At 36.9% G+C, this 22,362-nt stretch overlaps 1 protein-coding gene across 6 annotated transcripts in view; it reads left to right on the top strand.

Annotated features, from left to right (window-relative positions):
• Nucleotides 1–22,362, top strand: part of LOC109072910 (CUB and sushi domain-containing protein 1-like) — a 492,278-nt gene that overhangs the window by 409,107 nt on the left and 60,809 nt on the right. For all 6 annotated transcript variants that reach the window (XM_042736246.1, XM_042736245.1, XM_042736243.1 and 3 more), the window contains 6 exons: nucleotides 3,939–4,055; nucleotides 6,085–6,198; nucleotides 7,777–7,872; nucleotides 10,728–10,931; nucleotides 13,780–13,904; nucleotides 15,529–15,625. In XM_042736246.1, coding sequence (XP_042592180.1) covers nucleotides 3,939–4,055; nucleotides 6,085–6,198; nucleotides 7,777–7,872; nucleotides 10,728–10,931; nucleotides 13,780–13,904; nucleotides 15,529–15,625 — 753 coding nt within the window. The remainder of the gene's footprint in view (nucleotides 1–3,938; nucleotides 4,056–6,084; nucleotides 6,199–7,776; nucleotides 7,873–10,727; nucleotides 10,932–13,779; nucleotides 13,905–15,528; nucleotides 15,626–22,362) is intronic.

The following is a 22,362-nucleotide window of genomic DNA, read 5'->3' as shown; positions in this document are numbered from 1 at the left end:
GTATTTGCGTATGCCCACTTGCACACAAACACGCACAACTCTGTGTGTGTGTGTAGCTCCAGACAGTCTTCTCATGGTGAGTGTGAAGGGAAGGTGATGTGATCAAAGCTACAGGAGTGAGTTTGATATGCAGAAAACGGGGAGCCTCAGCTGCATTCTGACACCAGCTTTTCATGAGCTCACAGAAGCATTGTGAGGCAGATGAAGCAACAGACCTGTGGGTGCCAGAGCCCAGAGGCTTTAGCATGGGACTGATGTGTGAGGAATCTCAATAGAAGATCATTGTTACTGAGACCTGAGGGATGAAAGGAACACAGCTATAGCAGAGAGATCACAGGTGGCGTGGACTGCCATTTTGGAAGGCCCGGTTACTTGTTGGCATGGAGATAAAGGCAAATACAAGCGGAGTTATGCCAGGGTTTAGGTACACAGAGAACTTGTTTAGTTCTAACCTCATGCTCTTTCACTGTTTGTCACAATTAGTCACTCTCGGGATGGTTGTTTTACAAATAACATTTTATGTAATCAGTTTTCTTTTCAGTTTGGACTTTCTGATTTAGAAAGTGTGACCAAAATAAATTTTAATGTTATTGTTTGTTATTTTCATTTTTGCCACTTTTTTTTTTTTTTTTTAAATCTTAAAATTCAAACATATCTAGATGGTGTAACTAGCCTGAGATATACAGTATAGGCTACATATCAAAGTGTGGAAGTGTTTTTTTTTTTTTTTTTTCCACTCGTTTGAGAAGCCATTTAACTCGGATATACATCATTATAGGGAAGAAAGGATGATCGCAGTCTACATTTCATGTTGATTTCATGTTGATGTGCCATAAAAGTATCTTTTTTTTTCTTCAAAGAATGAATAGTAATAGAACACTAGCTAACATGTTTTCTTTCAACCTTATTTTTCAGCCAATGATAAGCTATTTCCTGTGAATGTTTGAGATTTCTCATTTATTAGATGCTATAGTTAACTAGAAGAATAAATAACATGCAATAAACTATATAACTTTTTGAGCTACTTGTGTGCTTACGATTATGACAATTAAAATAATAAAGTAACAGATACCAGTTAGCAATATCCAGTATCATAACGGACTGTTTTTGTACAGCTTAAATAACCGTAAACATCTGACACCAAGGGCCAGATTTACTAACAGCTCATGCCAATCAAACCCTCTTTTGATGTAAAAAACTACTGTCAGGATTTACTAAAAATACGCTGTGAAAAATTAGCGATGAAAAGGCGTGGACAGTAATTATTGTGGCTGATCTTAATGCGTGAGCATTTTGTTGGACTTTCCCCTTCAGACGCAAAATATATGGGAGGAGAATATTTAAATAAATCACACATCATAATTGCAAAGGTTTGTGGTAGTCAATTTACTGGTATCTGTGCCATTATTTACCATCCAAAAAAAGCGTGTCTTAACCCATTTTGCGCTTGACAATTTCTAGGAATTGCACTCTTGTGCTAATTTGCCTTATTTAGTAAATCTGTCCCCAAGTTTCGCACCTTTAAGATAATAATAGGTAATAATCACTCTGACGTAAAAAAAAAAAAATACAAAAATAAAAAATGGCTTACAATAACAATGTAATGATGTGAGCAGGATTGCATGGGTTCTGCACCCTCTAGCTCTACAAATCCATGGCTTCTTGCGTACTCCTTTATTACGTATTTTGTCTAATTTATTATGATTTCAGCTGACAATAAGAGGTTAGCAATCTCAATTCAGTTTAACACATTTTATCATATTTAAATCTCTACTACAGAATTGCATAGATTTTCCTCAAGTCAGTGCAGTACAGTGCAGTGCATCTGCAGATTTCACATAGGCCTATTTCATGGCTATTTTAAGTTATGCAATTATTATTAGTCGACTGATATGGGTTTCTTGATGGCCAACCTTTAGAGAGCAGGATGTATTAGATAATGCACATATAAATGAATGATAAAACATTTATACACTTATAAACTCCTGTTGCAAACATTTTGTCTGAAAAATAAATAACTTTTGCTGAGATGTTGGAACTGATATGGGGGTGGGTAGCACTTCTGTTAATCGGCCAAGCAGGCACTGTTATCGACCACAGTTATCTCTAAATGCCAAAATATGGGCTGATTTCTTACAGTGACTTCTAAAAGTGGAGTTCCCCGACACTGCTTATCACATGTGGTCCATTGGTTACAAGGTCATATACGCTAAGGGCCAGGTGTGACAGAAGCACTGACATTGATTAATATCTCCGTAAAAATACTCTTCGCTGACCTTCTTAGCCTCAAATTTTTATGCTTGGCACTGTCAATAATCCTTTTGGTGACCTTTGTGGTTGATTTTCGCTTGTTTTTTTCTTGTCATGCACAGTCAAACACCTAAGCATTTAGCCTCTACCCATTATGGGCCTGATAAAGAGATAACACACGCCAATGCACCAACACACAGATGATTTATAGTCTTCATTGGCTGCTCCTCCTCAATACTCCTTCTTTGCGCACAGACCTGAATTACAAATCAGTTTTACTAAAATACCTGTCAGAGGCTATAGCAATTCCAATAGCCTTTCCACAAGGTTTGCATGATGTGTTAATTGTAGGCCATTCTAGTAGCGCTACCACAAAGCTGGTTTGTGCAATCAATGTCAAGCCTAAGCAAATTAACCCAAGGTATGTACATTTTCCAATATCTTGTTATTGACTTTCTTGCTCCAATAAATGTTTAGGAGTTAAGTGAACCGCTTGCTGCAGGATGCAATGATCTGGTGATATTAGCTTGTACAAGTCCACACACTACCTACACCCACTGGGCCTGAATTGTGATTACTGTTGAATTGTTATTAGGGAGAGCTACTTCTGTCTTTGATGTGGTTTATGTTTGATGTACAGTGATTTATTGTTTAAAACAGCAGTGTTTCAAAGTGTGTCAGTCAAAACTGTCTTTCCTTTCTTTTTTTTTTTTCTTTTTTTTATTTCCTCTGGTAATTACTCCACTCATCTGTTATTCAAACAGTGCCTTCTCTTTAAATAAGGTCTTCCTTGCAATCGTGATTTTTGCTCCCTACACACTCAGCAGGGAATTTCTGTTGAAGCTCATTTTGCTTGGCATAATTCATTCATTTGTAATGCCCTACAACGTCATCAAACAATTGAGTCATGCACACTAACAGTTTTAAATATAATGATATGATCATTTAAATAAATATAATGTAAATGACCAAACTTTTATACAGTATAATATGTATATGAGATATATCCATGTGGGTTTATATAAAATTTAAAATTTAATTTAATGTGGCTTTTATTTTTAGTATAACTGTATTAGTTTATTTTAGCCTTACTTCATATAAATATTATACAATTGACCATAATTTCATATATGTAATGTATCTAGGTGTGCTTATGTAAAACTATATATTAATATACAATATGTGTAAATTAATATAAAATCATTCATCATAGTTTATTTTAGCCAAACTTTGTGTAGTATTATAGTAGTTTGCAATTGTTGAATCCCACTGTTCACATCCTGTGGATGGATACACTTATGCACACTTAATTCTTTTATGATTTAAAATTAAATTGTATTGGCCAAATATTGACTTTGGAAGTGCTCTATTGGGGGATTAGGACATACCTTAAGCACACAGAATGTGGACATGAAACAGAGTCTGTGACACTCAGCCATGTGACAAATTGACTCCTGAAAGCACAACAGCAAAGTACTTTTTTTTTTCATGAAAAAAAAGAAAGAAAGAAAAAAAATTACTTTGCTTGTAGTTTCCTGTTCTCTTCCTCTTTTGAAATTTGGAGAGCTCCCTTAGCCTCACTGGTCATCATGTATCTAATACAGCACTAAAAATGACTTCATTACCTTGTGTCATATGGACTGAACAAGAGAAAATATGAACCTTTAGGGTTGTTTCTCTCTTTTCAGCACCATGCGGTGGGCAGTACACTGGATCAGAGGGAGTGGTATTATCCCCAAATTACCCTCTCAACTACACAGCAGGCCAGACCTGCTCCTACCACATCACAGTGTCTGGAGAATTTGGTAAGTAAATAAAGTTACTTGCAAAGGTCACGGTTCAGTTTATAGTAGAGTTATTGGAGTAAGATTTACTTAAACAGCTAAAAACAACAACAACAGCAACAAAAAGCTAAAAAGCTGTTCACTCAAAAATCACTAGTACATATGAGTTAAACATTTCAAAATACTATAATTGTAATGTTAATACTCTTAATACATAAATACTTATAATGTGTTCAGTAAAAATATCCGAACATAAGCCAAGAAAACTGCCAGACAATCATATAACATTTTTTTTTTTTTAATTCAGTTTCTGAATTGTAAATGTATTAACAATTTATTTACAGATAAACAAAGGTAAGGATATACCAACTAATATCTTTAAATTTTCTGTCCTCATTTCTCAAGAGTTAGATAAGGTTACATTGTCATCACACATACTGTATAGTACTGAAAAGTTAATTAGTAGGTTGTATAGCCAGTATAAACTCAATTACCTTGAATAATCCACTTCATTCAGGTAGTGAGTCCTCAGCCTGTAGATATAAACTGATGTAAAACTCTTCATGCCTAAACAACACACACACACACACACACACACACACACACACACACACACACACACACACACACACACACACACACACACACACACACACAGAGTGTGAAGTTATGTGAAAGGCAATCGTTTTCAACACAGATGTAGTTAGCCAACACCTGCAGTCTTAGATGATGCTGTAGCTAAGCTAATTGGTTAGTAAGCATCTAAACTCAACTCAGTCAGCTATATTAGTAGTCTTACTCATACCATAGTCTAATCTCCTTCCTGAAAGATCCTAAGTATGTCCTAAATACATTTGAGCACTATAATGTAAATTAAGAAAGAAAGAAAGAAAGATATGTGGATTGCTGAAATATATTTTTGGCCATATATTCACAACTGCACAAAACCAGAGTTTACTAAATCCATTGCAAATCCTTGCAGTTCATGCATAGCAAATGGGAGTGTAAGTAAAGCTATAACATTTGAAGTTCGTTGAAGTGTTTGCGAGCCAAAAGAAATCCAGTCAAAGTGATATTTACAGAGCCACTAGCAGTGACCCTTCAGTTTTTCTGTACTGTTTGAGTATGAAGCTAGGGCCGACATCTCATTACAGAGGAGATAATAGAGTCGTCGCAGTGGCCCGGGTGACCCCTTCCCACCCCTCTCTGCTTAGCTGGCTCTCACACCAGCACCTGACATGCACAGCATGCCTCTGTGATTTTTCTGGTCTCTCATGCCCTACCGCGTGAACCATGTGTCCTTTCTGGCAAGCCAACACGTTTAATCACAGCTTCATCACTGGACTCAGGTCAGAGGGAATGGACACCAGAAGGGACCTAACATACACATAATGCATGCATTATTACAGACAGAGCCTGATTTTAGGTATTAAGAGTACAATGATAGTAACACTATAGTACTTTGATCTAAACATTATTTGATTCTTTAGCTATATATTGTTATTTGAACAAGAAGTTCAGTAAAAACACTAATTTAATTTTCAAGCATAAAGTGCTTGTGGTAAATCAACCTCTCATCTTGTGGGTTTGATTTGTGAGTCATTTGGTTTGTGAGTCATTTGGTTTCTTTCATTGAACAGATCCAGTTCAGTCATTTGTTTGTGAATCGCAAGCAAAGAACCAGCTCACGTTTTGTAACTTAATTCCCACATAGGTCATTGTTTTTAGAACAGAGCTGCTGCAGTATTAAAAATGGTGTTCTGCGGTATGGGTTTACAGTATGTGCATTTTATTCACAATTTCACAGCATGGTTTCAGTAATCAAAATCTTCTATTATAATGAATTGGATATCATGTGCCATTTTGATGGGACTATACATACTTCTGTGCAGACGGCTGCTTATTATGAACACTTATAAAACCATCGACCTGAATCATGTGTGTCGATGGGAAATTGATGTGTCTTCATTCATTGTACTTCTTTTGTTAGCATCTCTTCTCAGCAGTGGTGATAGTAACACGCTCTGTGCGTTTCATTTTGTTTCCTCAGTGGTGTTTGGGCAATTTGCCTATTTCCAGACAGCCATGAACGACTCCGTTGAGCTATTTGATGGGCCCAATCAGAATTCTAGGCTGCTAAGCTCCCTGGCTGGGTCTCATTCCGGTAAGTAATAGCTTTACATTCATCCCAGTTTTGTTGCTTTGAAATGCACAGAACCCTTTGAAAAGAACCAAACAGGCATATATGGCTTTTTAAATCTGTGAAAAGACAATTGTTCAGACAATTGAGCAGTGAACGAGGTCTCAAGTGAGGTTTAATGGCTCCTTTCAGAGGGGGGGATACAGAAGGAGTGTCATTTTTGGCAAGCGTTTGCTAATAGTTTTGTATTTGTTTTATTATTGTTTGAAATATCTCTTTTTTACACAGACAGTGAGCAAGCACTTACTCAGCCTCAGGCAAATTAAGACTTCTTTTGCAAGTAATATGTTCATAAAATCTTAAAAAACAAATACACATTTGGACATGTACTGTACATCACACTGAAAGACCAAATGAAATTATTTCCATGTCTCATATGGCTTTTGGATCATATAAAGTATATGCTAGTTAGCAGTCTTTTTTTCTTTCAACAAAACGGCCTCAGTTCTATTTTGCTAAAATGCTCTATGAAGTAAATTAAATTATACTGACTGAATAGTCTGAATGCCATTGCATTACACAACACAATACAAAAGCAAATGGCACAGAGCAATGACTTTTAATTAATTGGTGTTTTTTTGGTGTTCATAGAGGTGTTCTATTAAAGTAAGCTAGTGTAGAGAAGCTATCTTCCTTTAAAATGAATGCTGCTTGTTTTTGTTTTTTTGTCTTTTCTTTTTTTTTAATTTATTCATTAGTATTCATACATTTTTAACTGTGGTTTAAGTGTGCAATATTTGTTGGGCCCACTGTATTTATATCAAGAATGAATCTTAAATCTTGGCTCTATGTTGTCATTTTTATCCTTTTGTTCCAGACTTGTTTAATTCCTTCTAAAAAGAAAATGTTATCCTTGCTTCCAGCTGAATTATTGTCGGTATTATTGAGTGAAAGGTAATAAAATGGCAAGAAAACGAAAATCACTGCTAATTCCACAGTCTTTGCAGGATTGATGGTGGCCATTGGACACAAACTGTTTGTATGGCATTTTTATACTGTATATCTTCATGGTCTGCTGTGCAACACTATATTCCCATGGGAAGCGCTGTAAATTCATATCATTTCTATCTCAGCTTTGTGAGCAGTGGGCCAGAAATCCTGACAGGCCACTCAATTCATAGTTAGAGTGTTTAACCCTCCAGGCTCAACTGCAGTGTTTCAGTCGCCATCTATATCAGCACTCTGTTTCTTCCTTTGGATACAACTTTGTAAAAGTACACTTTGATTTTGGATCTGAACGCTCATGGTTTAGCTCAAGGGTAAGTTATCCTTACCGTTGGGGATTTATTTATTTATTTATTTTTTAATTTATCCACTGCATCTCTGAACACGCTGCAGACAGCTTGAGTATTTCTTTGGGTATCCATTAGTTTTAGGCCTATTGTTGCTGACCTGCTCTCCCCACCCTTGCCCCGGAGGCTGATCCAAGTTATTAAGCCATCCGTCATGTACGCTACCGTAAGACTACAGTTGGTTGCGACACATTTGCCTCCACAAGCAACTCTAAGAGACTTTAACATCTGCCATATTGTGTTTTTGCAGGAGAAACCTTACCCTTGGCCACCTCAAACCAAATCATGCTGAGATTCAGCGCAAAAAGTGGCCCATCCGCCAAAGGTTTCCATTTTGTTTACCAAGGTAAGTGAGCACTCAACTTTCAGTCAATAACAGGTCATTGTGCAGAGCAGAGGCTTTGTTTTTAATCTTCAAATCCGAAACATTCAGTTAGCCTTTGGTGTGTTTGCGTTGTGTATATATTGGCACAGTGTATAGGGTGAAATCACGTCTCTGAAGTGCAGGGGTGGCCTGCTGATCAGTATGCCTGAGCCCGCTTACTGTGGGAAATAGCCTTTATATTTCACACAGAGAAGTTAACAGCCGCAATCACAATGTCATAACCAATACACAATAGAGTCAAATGAGGAAGGGGCTTGAATTTGATATAATTTGTAATGCATTTAGCTCTGAGTAGAGCTGAATGGGAGAATGATTTCTGTGCTGTTCTCATGAGTATTTTGAGAGCTGCCTTGCAGTTTTTTCACCCCCCCACTCCCTTTTTTTGCCATTTTGGTGTGATTTCAGAGCTATATAATAATGCTCGCTATCAACAAACCATTAACTACGACTTTTGCTTCAATAAACTCCTAATTTGCTGCATATTAATAGTTAGTAAGGTAGTTATTAAGTTTAGGTATTAGGGCTGTAAAAATACGGTCATGCAGAATATGTGCTTTAAAAGTACTAATAAACAATATGTTAATAATAGGCATGCTAATAAGCAACTAGTTAATAATGAGAATTGGTCCCTATACTAAAGTGTTACACCCAATTGAATGTTCCATTTGTTGACTAAAATAGTTAACATAAACTAGCAAAGAAAAATATCTCTAAAGCATTTATTAATCTTAGTTGATGTTGATTTCAACAGTTCTTAATACATTCTTAAAATGAAAAGTATACTTTTTTGTTAATGTTAGTTAATGGACCTGAGCTAACTTGGACTATCAATGAACAGCTTTGTTTTATTAACTAACATTAATGGTAACACTTCTCACTGTTAACTACTTGCTTATGAGTATGTCTATTTTTTAGTTTATTAGTGCTTATAAAGCACGACCATATTCTACATCTCTAACCCAATACCTAAACTTAACTACCTTACTAACTATTAATAAGCAGCAAGGTTTGTTAATGGTGAGAATTGGACCTTAAAATAAAGTGTGACAACGTTAACAAAGATAAATAATACTGTTACAAATGTATTACTCAGTGTTAGTTAATGTTAGTTACTAACATTAATTGGATATGTTATTTTTGGGGGTGACACTATAGTGAGAAAATTATTTTTGGGTGAACCGTTGCTTTAAATGACCCTTGATGTGTCAAACTCCCCAGACAGCAGCAGCATGGGAGAGGACAGGTGTTTTCCCTCATTTTAAAAGATGTCGTAAATTACTGTATAAATTACACTTTTTAACTCCTTTTATCAGCCGCCTTATAAAAAGATACAATAGGAATCTTTCATGGCCACATCAGCGTACGCACACACACACAGCGCAGACCGCGGCAAGCCTGCTATGTCTCTTTATATCTCTCCTTGACGTTTTATAGTATACAGCAATGGGCGCAGAGAGAACAGCGGGTGTATGAGAAATGTTCTCTGACAGTTAGGACAGTTCATTTGGCTCATGGAGGCATCCAGGTGATGGTGGATGGTCCCACCAGCCTCTTCCTATATATTCACAGCCGTCAGATGAAAGTTAAGGCACAAACAGGAAAAAAAGAACCAAGTTGCTACAATGTTCACAAAGCAAAAACAGCAAAACCAGCAAAGTTCTCTGTGCTAGGGTCATGACGATGCTCATACAAATGTGCTAGATAAATATACATGTGGGTTTTCTATAAAAAGAGTGCTAAAGTAGTTACAGTGTACACCGCTGCACTGGTAACCATACAACAGGTTACAAATGTGGAATGTTATCTGTGTTTCAAAAGCTACATTGGTGCCATAATAAAGACAACACTGTTGCTTTCAATATATGAAAAATTGAAAAGTTCAGTTAAAAAAGTCTTTTTGTTTTTACATTATCAAAAGTAGAAATGGACATTATTTTAGCAACATGGTAATGGAAAATGGTATTTGATTATTCAAGTCGAGACTTCTGTGAGTGGTGTGTTTGGAGCATGAATTATTTGTTTATCTATCTTCTGGTCATGCTTTAGTTTGTGGACCAATTCTCATTATTACCTAACTATTAATTATGAATTTTGCCTCCGTAAACTCCTAATTTGCTAATTATTAATAGTTAGTAATGTAGTTGTTAAGTTTATGTATGGGGTAGATTAAGGAGTGTTAAATTTGGTTATGCAGAATAAGTCAAGTCAAGTCAAGTCTGCTTTATTGTCAATTCTTCCACATGTACAGTACATACATACAGAGAATTGAAATTGTGTTACCCTCAGACCCTTGGTGCATACAGATAACACCATAAGGTATTAATATGTGCTTTATAAGTACTAATAAACAGCTGATATGCTAGTAATATGCATACTAATAAGTGACTAGTTAACAGTGAGAATTGGTGCCTAAACTAAAGTGTTACCTCTCTTTAAATTTATTCAGTTAAATTCATTAGTTAGTAGTAATCTTAGTTAACATTAGTTAATAAAAATACAGCTGAGTTTTAAAAACGTATTAATGAATGTTGAAATGAATATTAACTATGAAGTTTTCATTGTTTCAACTCACATGAACTAACGCAATTAAGTAATGTTAAAAAATGGAACCTTGTAAAATGTTAGCATTATTTTTATGAAAACCATGTTACTTGTTTTTCAGGTTTCTTTGCTGAAGAGAAAGTTCAAAAGAACAGCATCTGTTTGATTTGTTTTGTAACAATGTAAAGGGAGGTCTGGGTTTTGAAACAGAGCCGGTGTGTTTCCCAGCCTCCATCTGCACCATTTTGATTAGAGATCTGTTTCCTGTCCACTAGCTGTTCCACGCACCAGTGATACACAGTGTAGCTCCATCCCAGAGCCCAGATACGGCAGGCGGATCGGGTCCGAATTCTCAGCTGGCTCCATTGTTCGTTTCGAGTGCAACCCTGGATACCTTCTCCAGGGATCCAAAGCCATCAAGTGTCATGCGGTTCCTAACGCTCTGGCGCAGTGGAATGACACCATCCCAAATTGTATAGGTAAGCTAGCCTGGATTTATCCAAGAAAAACACACACTAGTCATGTTTTATTCAGGACTAAACAATTCAGTGTGACTGAGCGTTAGAAATGGAGCAACACAGACAGTATAAATTCCATTTGACTTTTATATGCTTGCTAACAGGTACCATCATTCATATGTTGATTTATAGCCCTGCATTTTCTCGAGTCCTTAGAGAATGTATATGTGCGAGTTTCTCATGGTCTCTACTAACCTTGAGGTAACTAATAAGGGTTAAGACTCCTGCTGGAGGATGAAATGGTGATGGCCTCTATGAGGATTTAAAATGTCAGGCCTCTAGTTAATATTTCCTTCTATATTGCCATCCTCAAGGGGCTGAGAAGCTGAATCCAAGGGCCTCTGGGCCACAGCCTTCAGTTCAAAGCCGTAACCTCCAAGCTTTAATACTGAGCATTTAGCTGTCGCCGTATTCTATAGTGCTGTCACAATTTTATCACTCCCATGGCACGTCCGCATCTCACTCAGCTTTCAAATTGCAGGAATTACAAACTGAAAGGTAGATATCTATTACATATTAATAGAAATTAATATATTTAGCTTTTTTAATCGCAACATAAAAGTTGTTCCTCATTCATCTCATTCATTTATGAATTAAAGTCAACATGAAACACCATTTGGAACCAATTTTCTCTAAACAAGGAGGTCAGGCAATAATACCAGAGTTGAAGCCAAAAAATGTAATGTAAGTAATTGCTCTGGAGCTGCAGAAAAAAAAAAAATGTTCCCTTCATGCTTTTAAGAAACCTCCACAAAAATCAGATGTTGGAAAAAAATCTTCTTTAATTAAATAGATTAATTGCAATTTTGAAATGCCCGTTAATAGAAAGGAATTCATTTACATGACATACCGGGTGACATGAAATAGTTTGCCCTACCCATTTTGCTTCTATAATGTGTAATCTGGTATATTAATTTCATTCAAAGTGAAACAAGATATTCATTGAGAAAAACACATAACATAATGTGTCAGGTAGTTGGAGAGGAGTGGTTAAAAATGGGAATTAATGTCATCTGAAAAGGAATCACTCCAGGAATGTGCATTAAAAGGTCAGTTTTGATTTCACAGAGCTTCAGCAAATCCAATTTTGTGGTTCCTTACATTTTTAAGTATGAAGTGAAATGCCTTGAACAGAACCTCTCATATTTCTACTTCTTCAAAGTGTGAGGTTCAGAAATCAGGCTGGGGATTGTGTGTGTGTGTGTGTGTGTGTGTGTGTGTGTGTGTGTGTGTGTGTGTGTGTGTGTGTGTGTGTGTGTGTGTGTGTGTGTGTGTGTGTGTGTGTGTGGATAGTATACCAGTATCGGATACCATTTTTATCATTGTATACTGTATATATACAGTTAGGTCCATATATTTGGACACAGACACATTTTTTTTTTATTTTAGCTGTTGATCAAAACCTATTCAAATTAGGGTTATATAATGAATATGGGCTTAAAGTGAACACTCTGAGCTCTAATTTGAGGTTATTTTCATCACAATTGGCAGAAAGGTTAAGGAACCTTTTAAAGGGACCATAAGTAATTGGACAGTTGACTCAAAAGCTATTTCATGGATAGATGTGGGCTATTCCTTTGTTACTTCTACATCAGTTAAGCAGATAAAAGTTCTGGAGTTGATTCTAAGTGTGCCATTGTATTTGTAAGCTGTTGCTGTGAACCCACATCATGCAGTCAAAGGATCTCTTCATACAAGTGAAACAGACAATTGTTAGTCTTCAAAAACAAAACAGATCCATCAGAGAGATAGCAGGAACATTAGGGGTGGCCAAATCAACAGTTTGGTACATTCTGAGAAAATGAATGGCACTGGTGAGCTCAGCAATAGTGGTGGACAACAGTGGTGGATGATCAGAGAATCCTCTCCATGGTAAAGAACAACCTTTTCAAAACATCCAGACAAGAGAAGAACACTCTCCAGGAGGTAGGTGTGTCTCCATCAAAGTCTACAATCAAAAGAAGACTTCTCAAGAGCAAATCCAGAGGGTTCACCGCAAGGTGCAAACAAGGCCTGATTAGACTGGTCTAGATTAGACCTGAGCAGACCACTTCTGGAAAAGCATTCTTTGGATGGCTAAAATTAAGATCAACCTGTACCAGAATGACGGGAAGAAAAAAGTAAGGAGAAGGCTTTGAACAACTCATGATTCAAAGCATACAACATCAACTGTGAAACATGGTGGAGCAGTGTGATGGCATGAGCATGCATGGCTTCCAGTGACACTGGGTTACTGGTGTTTATTGATGACGTGACAGAAGACAGAAGCAGCCGGAAGAATTCTGAAGTGTACAGGGATATACTGTCTGCCCAGATTCAGTCAAATTAACTTTTTATTTATGATTATATTTATTTGTCCAATTACATTCAAGCCCCTGAAAATGCGGGGTGGTATGTTCAGGAGTAGGGATACTATGTCTGTGGGAAACCTATGTGTGTGTATGTAATAACATGCACCTATGAATTATTCAAAGTAAGGCCAGGAACATGCATTAAAATAAAGGTCAACTTTGATTGTTGATCATGTTGACTTTTGAATAATTTGTTCAGCTTTTACAGCTATAAGGCTTTACAAAGGCAGCAAAATAAGATTGTTTCTTGGGAAATATAAAGTGTTCCCAGAAAGATATTTCTCATGCAGAGAATGTATGTTTTTAGCAGGGTGATGATGGCTTTGGTTCATGTTACCTCGGGCGTAATCGCATCTTGTGTCAAAAGAGTCTGCTGCCTTTCTCACAGGACTCAGTTCATGCACTTGTGCTGTTCCATCCTCAGCATGAGCTCATTTTGCCTCTGTTTTGCTCCACAGTCCCATGCAGCGGGAATCTGACAGAAAGGAGAGGTACCATCCTCTCCCCCGGGTTCCCGGAGCCTTATGGGAACAGCCTGAACTGTGTGTGGAAAATCATTGTTACCGAAGGAGCTGGTATCCAGGCAAGTACAAAAGAGCCACGTGTGAACTCATCAAATGCAGTAAAGCTACACCTGCTGAAATGATAAGATGGAAAAGATTCCTTTGCACGCAGCAAGGGAGTGAATTACACAGGTTAAATTTAGCATTGTATAATCTGCTTTATTCTGTTCAAAGTACTGTTTGTTTTATGTAAAATATCCAAAAGAGATGCCAAATGTAGAGCATGCCCATAAATGAAAGTCAAGATAAATCAGAAAAATTTTGATTGTGGCATTGTACGCATTGTTGCTCCACTGGCTCATTGGAAATACATGCCTCTACCTACATTTCTGCAAAAGCACGTACCTATACGTACGAATTGCTGCAGTTTCCAGTTGGAATTAACACTAGAGGCTCTAACTTTTATTTCTTTTCAGACCAAGAATGATTTACATGATTTAGAGTTTAAATTAAGAAAGCCTAATCTTGGCACAATTACTTGCAGAATATTATGTTATCACTTAAAAACAATTGTATCATGCTGCAAGATTTGAAAATGGATACTTTTGAACATAACTTTCACATATACAGCTTCATACATGTGGATTTTCTAACACAGTTTGCTCGGTAGCTCACATGAGCTCTGGTACGAATCCCATGAAACTACAGCTCGGCAAAACAACATTATTTTTGCATTTGTTAATACTGTCATGTAGGTTTAGGGTTGGGTTTGGTGTAGGCTGTATTTCTAACACAATAGAGCATTAACTTTTTAGTGACATTCCCCAGACATTTGAATTTTGAGCTGCCACAATATGTACCTGAAGCAATGTAATAAAAATGCAGCAAAATGTGGTACCAAATGTGTGCAGTTCGAAACAATACAATGTCAGAATGTTAGATGATCGACAAAAGACACCCAAACCCATACCTCATATTTATATGCTTCGTACAGTCATAGAAACTCCCATTTCGGCGTTTCAAGTGGTGCTCTAAATTACTGGTACTATAGAAAGATTGACATTTTTTCTTCAAATAATCTCCACAGTTCAAGCAGACTAGTGAAAGCGACATGACAAACAGCCAAGTACGGTGACCCATACTCAGAATTCGTGTTCTGCATTTAACCCATCCAAAGTGCACACACACAGCAGTGAACACACACACACCGTGAACACACACCCGGAGCAGTGGGCACCCATTTATGCTGCGGCCCCCAGGGAGCAGTTGGGGGTTCGGTGCCTTGCTCAAGGGCACCTCAGTCATGATATTGATGGCCCGAGACTCGAACTCACAACCTTAGGGTTAGGAGTCAAACTCTCTAACCACTAGACCACGACTTCCCCAATCAGTCAACTATCAAAAAAAAAAAAAAAAAAAAAAAAAAAAAAAAAAAAAAAAATAATAATAATAATAATAATAATAATAATAATAATAATAATCTAAAATAGTAATCACGTTAACATATCCATGAGCAGACATTGACACCATTTAAATTTCAACACCTCTCCACCTATAAAGTAATTTACATATCGTTGTGTTTTTGATTAAAGAAACCTTGGCTACCTTATAAGCAGTACTGCAAAATTGTGGCCATTACATGAGTTAATTTTACTTGTGCAGAATTTTGTGATTTCATAATGTGTATCCCCATTTTCTTGGCAGATCCAAGTCATGAGCTTTGCCACTGAGCATAACTGGGACTCGTTAGAAATCTATGACGGTGGCGATATGACAGCTCCAAAGCTCGGGAGCTTTTCAGGTTCGTATTGTCTTTATTAATCCCCTTTTAATTGCTTATTTCAATAATAGTCTGTTGGAGTGATTCGGCATCTGATTTACAGAAGTTCTCCTAAAGCTTATTTGCATATCATGTAGTTCTTTATAGCTCATTACAGTTTCATATTGCATTAAAACTGAGAGCCAAACCCCGCCACTGGTTTTATGCCCCTGGAATCTTGGAAGTGCTGAAATTAGCTCCAGTCCTGGAAGGCTGTCCATGTGCCATCCCTTACATAACAGATGAATGCCCTCATTTTACATTTGGTTGATTAACAGTATCAATTCTTACAGCCTTTTGGGTTCCAGTTGGAAAAACACCAGCCACATTTATTTCATCCCAATTCATTATCACAATGTTCTGGACCAAAAAGCTGAATGTTTCAAATTGAAAGATTAAATGTAATGAGTATTATGAATGCCATCCTTTCCTCTTGCGTTTTAATGTGTAGTTTAGCTTTTCTTTTCTTTGTTTGTTTGTTTGATTATTTAAAATTCACATTTTAAGAATAAAAGGATGGTGACAAAAAAAAAAGAAAAAAAAGAAAAAAAAGAACTAGTCCAGTTACATGACCTAAAGATTTCCCTATGATATTGATAAAAAAAAAAAAAAAAAAATCACTATAGCCCAAAAATGCAGATTATGAACCAACTACCCAAACAGTTGTAAAAACTATAAATTCAAATATACAAAGTATATAATGAGAATCAAAAACAGACTAGATCAAGATATTCAAAAATAAAAATACATAAAAAAATGTCGCACAGCAGGATTAGGAAGAGAGGGCAAGATCTTCCTTTGAGAGAGGAGGCTTAACCTTTTGGGGACTCTCCCAGTAGACAGAATCTTTGCCAGGCCTCTAGCTACACTTTCAACACAGCTGTAATGAACTCCGCCTCTGTGCCACACTAGCATGCTGGTGAAAGGTCACCCAGCCAGGGAGCTCTGTCTGCTCTAAGGCATGTGTTCATTGGCACTTCACACTGTCTAGCACTCCTCACCTTCCCCAAGCCATATTCTCAAAAGCCGAGAAGCTCTTTAAATGCTAAATCTTCACCCGGTCTCTCGAGGTACCTGACGCCAGTCTATGATTGAATTTGATGATAAAACGGTAATTTCCCCTCATTTAGATCTCAATGGTCCAAATTATAGAAGCCCGGAGTCATTTGTGAGCATTGGTAAGACATGGCAGGGAATCAGGAACCAGTGTCATTAGGCATGGTGTTTGGCTGCCCATTAAAATGCACTCTTCGCTCTCCTGTCGCCTGCGTGTTCGCCTTTTATATCCCCCGCACACTCGCCCATCACAGTCGGTCGTTTCATTCTTCCTCTAGTCACAAATCCATTAGGATAATACCCTTAATTAAACTGTCAGATATGTTTTGTGTTTCTGTCTCCCCACACTTTTCATCATTCAAGATTAATTGCGGCTCAACAAATACCAATTTAATTACAACCACATGCATTTTTTGTGTGTCTTTAAAAGATATCACTGTCATTGTTTACCTAATTCTGACTGCACATTATGATTCTGAAGAGGAAAAATGCTCGAGATCAGACTATAATCACTATTTTCCCAAAAGAGGCTTTTTATTTTACAAAAATGAAGGTGCAAATGTAGCATAATTATTAATATATGTAATATGATTGCATTGATAAATATTTTATACAGTGGTGTATAAAGTACCTGAAAAGCCATACTCAAGTAAAAGTACAGATATTTTACTAGAAAATGATACTTTGGTAGAAGTTGAAGTCACCATTTAGACTTTTATTACTTCAGTAAAAGTCTTAAAGTATGTAATATCTATTGTACTTAAGTGCAAAAAGTATTTTTTAATCTTAAATGTTCTGAAGTATTGAAAGTAAAAAGTACTTAAATGTACTGAAGTTGAAAGTTAGTCCAAAATGGAAAAGAACAATATATAGAGGCATATTTCAAATATTTCAACTCAAATCAATATATATATATATATATATATATATATATATATATTGATTTGAGTTAAATATTTTTGCGAGCAAGTGGCAAATTCAAAGTAAACGGACATTTAAGGGAAATAGTGCAGGCAAACCACATATTGCACAACATTATTTGCACAACAAATAATTAAGGCAATAAAATAATTAAGACGAAAATGTTTTAAAACCTTACCAGTTTGTTAGTTCTCTTATAATCCATTAAAGCGTACAAAAGAATGGTAGCAAAATGGCAGCAGCTGCGAGCCAGTCCGTGATACCAGGATGACATAATTAAACCATTTTGAATCATTTTTTTATATTTTATTAGCTAAACAAACGCAAAGCTTCCACCATGAAAAAAATAGTTCAAGTAAGAGTACAGCTCCGACTGCTGTTACCCTGATGAGCCTGTGTTATTAGCTTTTACAGGTCATTATCCAGGGATAACATACCTCGGAATGTCGCGATCAGAATCAAGTATTCCACAGAGCCGTGTAATAATAGTATATATTCTTCATTCAAAATGAGAAACCGAAACAAAGATATATGAGATGAGCACTTGCTTACCATTTTGAATATCAGTAACATTGATAACTTTAATCATTTTAAGCAGCTCATGTTGTTCTGAAAACATTTGCGTATTAGGATTGGATTTGCGATTGGGAAAGATCACATAACATTTAAACAGCTTTCTGTCTGTACCGCCTTGATTCACATGTCTGTTTTCGTCACTTTTGCTTTAATTCTCAGCATTGACTTGTTCGCTAAACTGAACACACAATCAGAGCTCTTACTCTAGCCGATGGCCCCGACGCCGATTCAACATGTTGAATCAGGCAAACTGCCGCTGATTGGAGCCCGAGGAGAGTCGACGAGTGGAACACACCAAAGAAATTAGCCCAACCGTCGCTTGCCGTCGGCCCGACGATGACAAACAGCCTATCGTCGGCTTGGTGTGTCCAGGGCTTAAGAAGCACTTCATCCGGCACTTATAGTGTCTTTCATTTCAACATAAGAAAACATTTCTGGAATCTGCATCTGAAATAGCATTTAGATGTAGTTTTACAGTTTATGTATCCCAGAGGGGACTTGGATTCATTTAAACTGCAGTTACAGGTGCATAAATATGCCTAATGTTTTGTTTTTAACATAAAACATTGAAAACTGATATTTAAAATAATTTAAAACATGAAAAAAATAGTTGAAATGTGAAATTAAAACCACCAGTAGATGACAGCAAGTGACTGTTAATGAGTGGGTCATTGAGATTCAACCGATTCATTCAAATGACTGATTCATTCAGAAACAAAGCATTCGACTGTGTTAAAGGGGTCATATGATACTGCTAAAAATAACATTTTGTGTGTTTGGTGTATTGAAATGAGTTAATGTGGTTAAAGTTCAAAAAATATAAAATATATTTTCCACATACCGTACATTATTGTTTCTCCTCTATGACCCGCCTTCTGAAAGGCGTCTATTTTTACAAAGCTCATCGCTCTGAAAAGCAAGGTTTGCTGTGATTGGCCAGCTATCCAGAGCGTTGTGATTGGCTGAATACCTCAAGCGTGTGTCGGAAATGTTACGCCCCTTAACATATTGTGATGCCCTGTCCGGCTGGAGCAACGAGACATAAACATTAAAACCCATGATATAAACATGATTTCTAGTCGTGTCCTCTTTTGGAAGGCCAAACAAAGTAGTTTCGCTTTCTCAGTGAAACAGCGTCACACACCGCGGCCTTGAGTGAGCAAAGTCCGGAGGCCTAGAGTGAGTGGAGCAGAGGTGGGCAGGCTTGAGAATGGCGTGGCCGGGCGGATTCTATGAAGGAGCATTGGTTGGGCTTGCTGCAACCACATCTGATGACCCCAGGCTGGACTCAGCTTCATCCACGGTGAAACCCAATCCGGCGATCCACAGTGCAAAGTTGATGTATTTCCTCAGCAACCAGCACAGATCAGCTCCATTCATGACAAAGCAGATAATGTCCTCTTTTGGAAGGCCAAACAAAGTAGTTTCGCTTTCACAATGAAACGCACAGCGAGAATAAAAGGTATGCCTTCTTTCTTTGCGTGAACATTTGAGCGGCATTATGCAAATCTTCCCACATAGTGACGTAGAGATGTGGGGCCGTGTCAGAACGAGCCGTTTTACGGGGGTGTGTTTGACTCCTAACTTTTATAAAGAATATCTCTTTGGATTTGATACTTTAGTCTTTGCAACTTTACAGATCTTCTTTATGCACCAAGAGCTTATAACACTCCAAAGAAAAAGGAAAAATTTAAATCGCATCATATGACCCCTTTAATGAGTGATTCACTAAATAATTTATTTAACCGATTTGATCAAAAAGCTGATTCATTCAATAAGTAAACACCGTCCATTGCTCAGAAATGAAAAACAGTGCTGTGATCTTTGTTTGGAACTAGTTTTGTTAGCAAAATTGAGCAAAAACAAGCAGTATTATGTCTAAAATGTAAGTCACTTATTGCTTTACTGAACTTGTATAAAATGATTATTTAATGTGTTCATGCTGATATCTGCAGAAAAACGTTACTCTTTGTGTGATGTAGATTAAGTTAACTATTTTAAATTCTATAAATATAAAAAGCATACAGAAGCATTTTTGCCGTCTACAATTTAGAATGCCTTGAATTTTGAGTTTTAATAGATTAATAAATCAACATGCATGCACTCTGTGTGTGATCTGGTGATATAGCCTACTTGATAATGTCCGATCATTGCAACAACACTTACCATATTATCACAGACGATGCTGTATCGCACACCCCAGACTCGACTTGAGTGGAAAATGAATCATCCACGGTTGTGCGCAAACTTGTTTGCACATGAGCATGAGCATAACTTGCAGACGCCAGACCACTGATTTGTCAAACCAGCTTTCCTGCAGTCTGTGTTCTTCTGACTTCTGACTGTTTTGTAGTAAGTAACGAATATGCTTCGGAAATGTATCGGAGTAAAAGTATACATTTTAATTAGGAAATGTAGTGGAGTAAAAGTAAAAGTTGACTGATATATAAAAACTCAAGTAAAGTACAGATACTCCCAAAAAATACTTAAAAACAATAACAAAGTATTATTACTTTGTTACATAACACCACTGATTTTATATTATCCCAAGCATATCTCCCACAGCTTCAGCTGCATATTGAAAATGAATGGACATGTGGTTGGACTCCAGTTCAAATGCTGCCTGTTCATCTCGCTTTTACCCCACACATTTTTGAGTCTACCTTCTGCTTGTCATTTTTTATATATTTTTTTCTCCCAATCAGTACGGGAGCAACATCAGTGCTCAGCTTAGAAGGAATATCGGTCTGTAGTGGTTCAATCCAATCGTGGGCATGTATTTCACAAAGAATCCTTCTTCTCAAATCCCCCCGTAATCTGTGAGGATGCATCACTCCTTGTCCTATTTGGCATCCAATGTGATTCAGTACTGTAAGTGTAACATATTCTGTCTGGCAAAGTCCATTTAAGCTCATCCGAGTCTTGTCTGAGCGTTTTTAGATCCTCTCTAGATTGCCTTGTTCCTAATAGAGATGATAGACTGCTGAATAGCTGGACACTGGATGAGCTCTACGAAGCTGTCAAACTTCATCCAAAAATTATTAGTCAAATCATTCAAGCGCAAAGGAGCATTTTTCAGGCTTCGGTCATCAGTCTAATGTACTTGGACTTGGATCGACTGGAGTATTAGCAGTGAGAATGGCAGGATGTTTTAAATGCAAAAGATGCCGGGGAACCATTTCCTGGCAACTGCATGACACCATTTTGGGTGTTTGTGTAAAGATATAAACAAGCCATGTATGAATAAATGCTACAGATGTGAGTTTGAAAGAAATCTTTCTTCTCAAACTAAACAGTTCTCTAAGCACATGCCATGGCTATGTGGGTGTATTTAAGCATTCATCCTGAGTCGCTATGCGGCGGCGTACTAAGGCACTGAATACTATAAACAGTATTTGTTGATTCTTTTTACAATCTTGTTTACTCCAACCCTATTTACTTCTGCACAATATTTGAATTGTACCTTCATTCCCACAGAGAGATACAAAGAATATGGGTAAAAGCAAATAAGCTCAAAGGAGAAAAGAAGCTGGGAAGCCTTCAGGAACCTGAGATGTTGGATTCTGATGTGATGCATTGCGGAAATGTTCATTTTTGTGCCAGAGCTCAACTTCATGTATTACCGTAGTGTTGTGAGATGCAGTTGTTCAGTTTTTAACATTATAAATCGCATTCTTCAAATGCATTGGTTTACACATGCAGCCTGTGATGTTGCCCTAAGTGAGACGGTAACACTTTGCAATAAAGTTTCATTTGTTAACATTAGCTAATTACATTAATTAACATGAACTAGCAATGAAAAATACAAAAGAGTTATTAATCTTAGTTATTGTTAATTTCAACATGTAAATCAAAAACATTTGTATTTTATTAATTCATATTAGCATAGATTATTTTAAATAATGTAACAAATGTTTTGCTCATTGTTGGTTAATGTAAATGTGTTAATGGGAAATGGCAGATAGGCTGAAGTAAAATGCAAATATACTCTCTGACAAATAGCTTAACTTACTTAATCAGTACCATCCAGATGTTTGTATTGCATGCCATTTATCAGACAACACTAAACACAGGAACTGCTCACTATCTATTTCCACTGCCGGCCTTGTTGCAATTCTTTCCAAACAGAATGTATTTTAAAATTTAACCTGGTGCAGTATTTTGCA

This window comes from Cyprinus carpio, chromosome B13, assembly GCF_018340385.1.
Source record: "Cyprinus carpio isolate SPL01 chromosome B13, ASM1834038v1, whole genome shotgun sequence".
Lineage (NCBI taxonomy): Eukaryota > Metazoa > Chordata > Actinopteri > Cypriniformes > Cyprinidae > Cyprinus > Cyprinus carpio.
The sequence above is the reverse complement of the archived record's forward strand: the minus strand, read 5'-3'. Positions and strand labels throughout refer to the sequence as shown.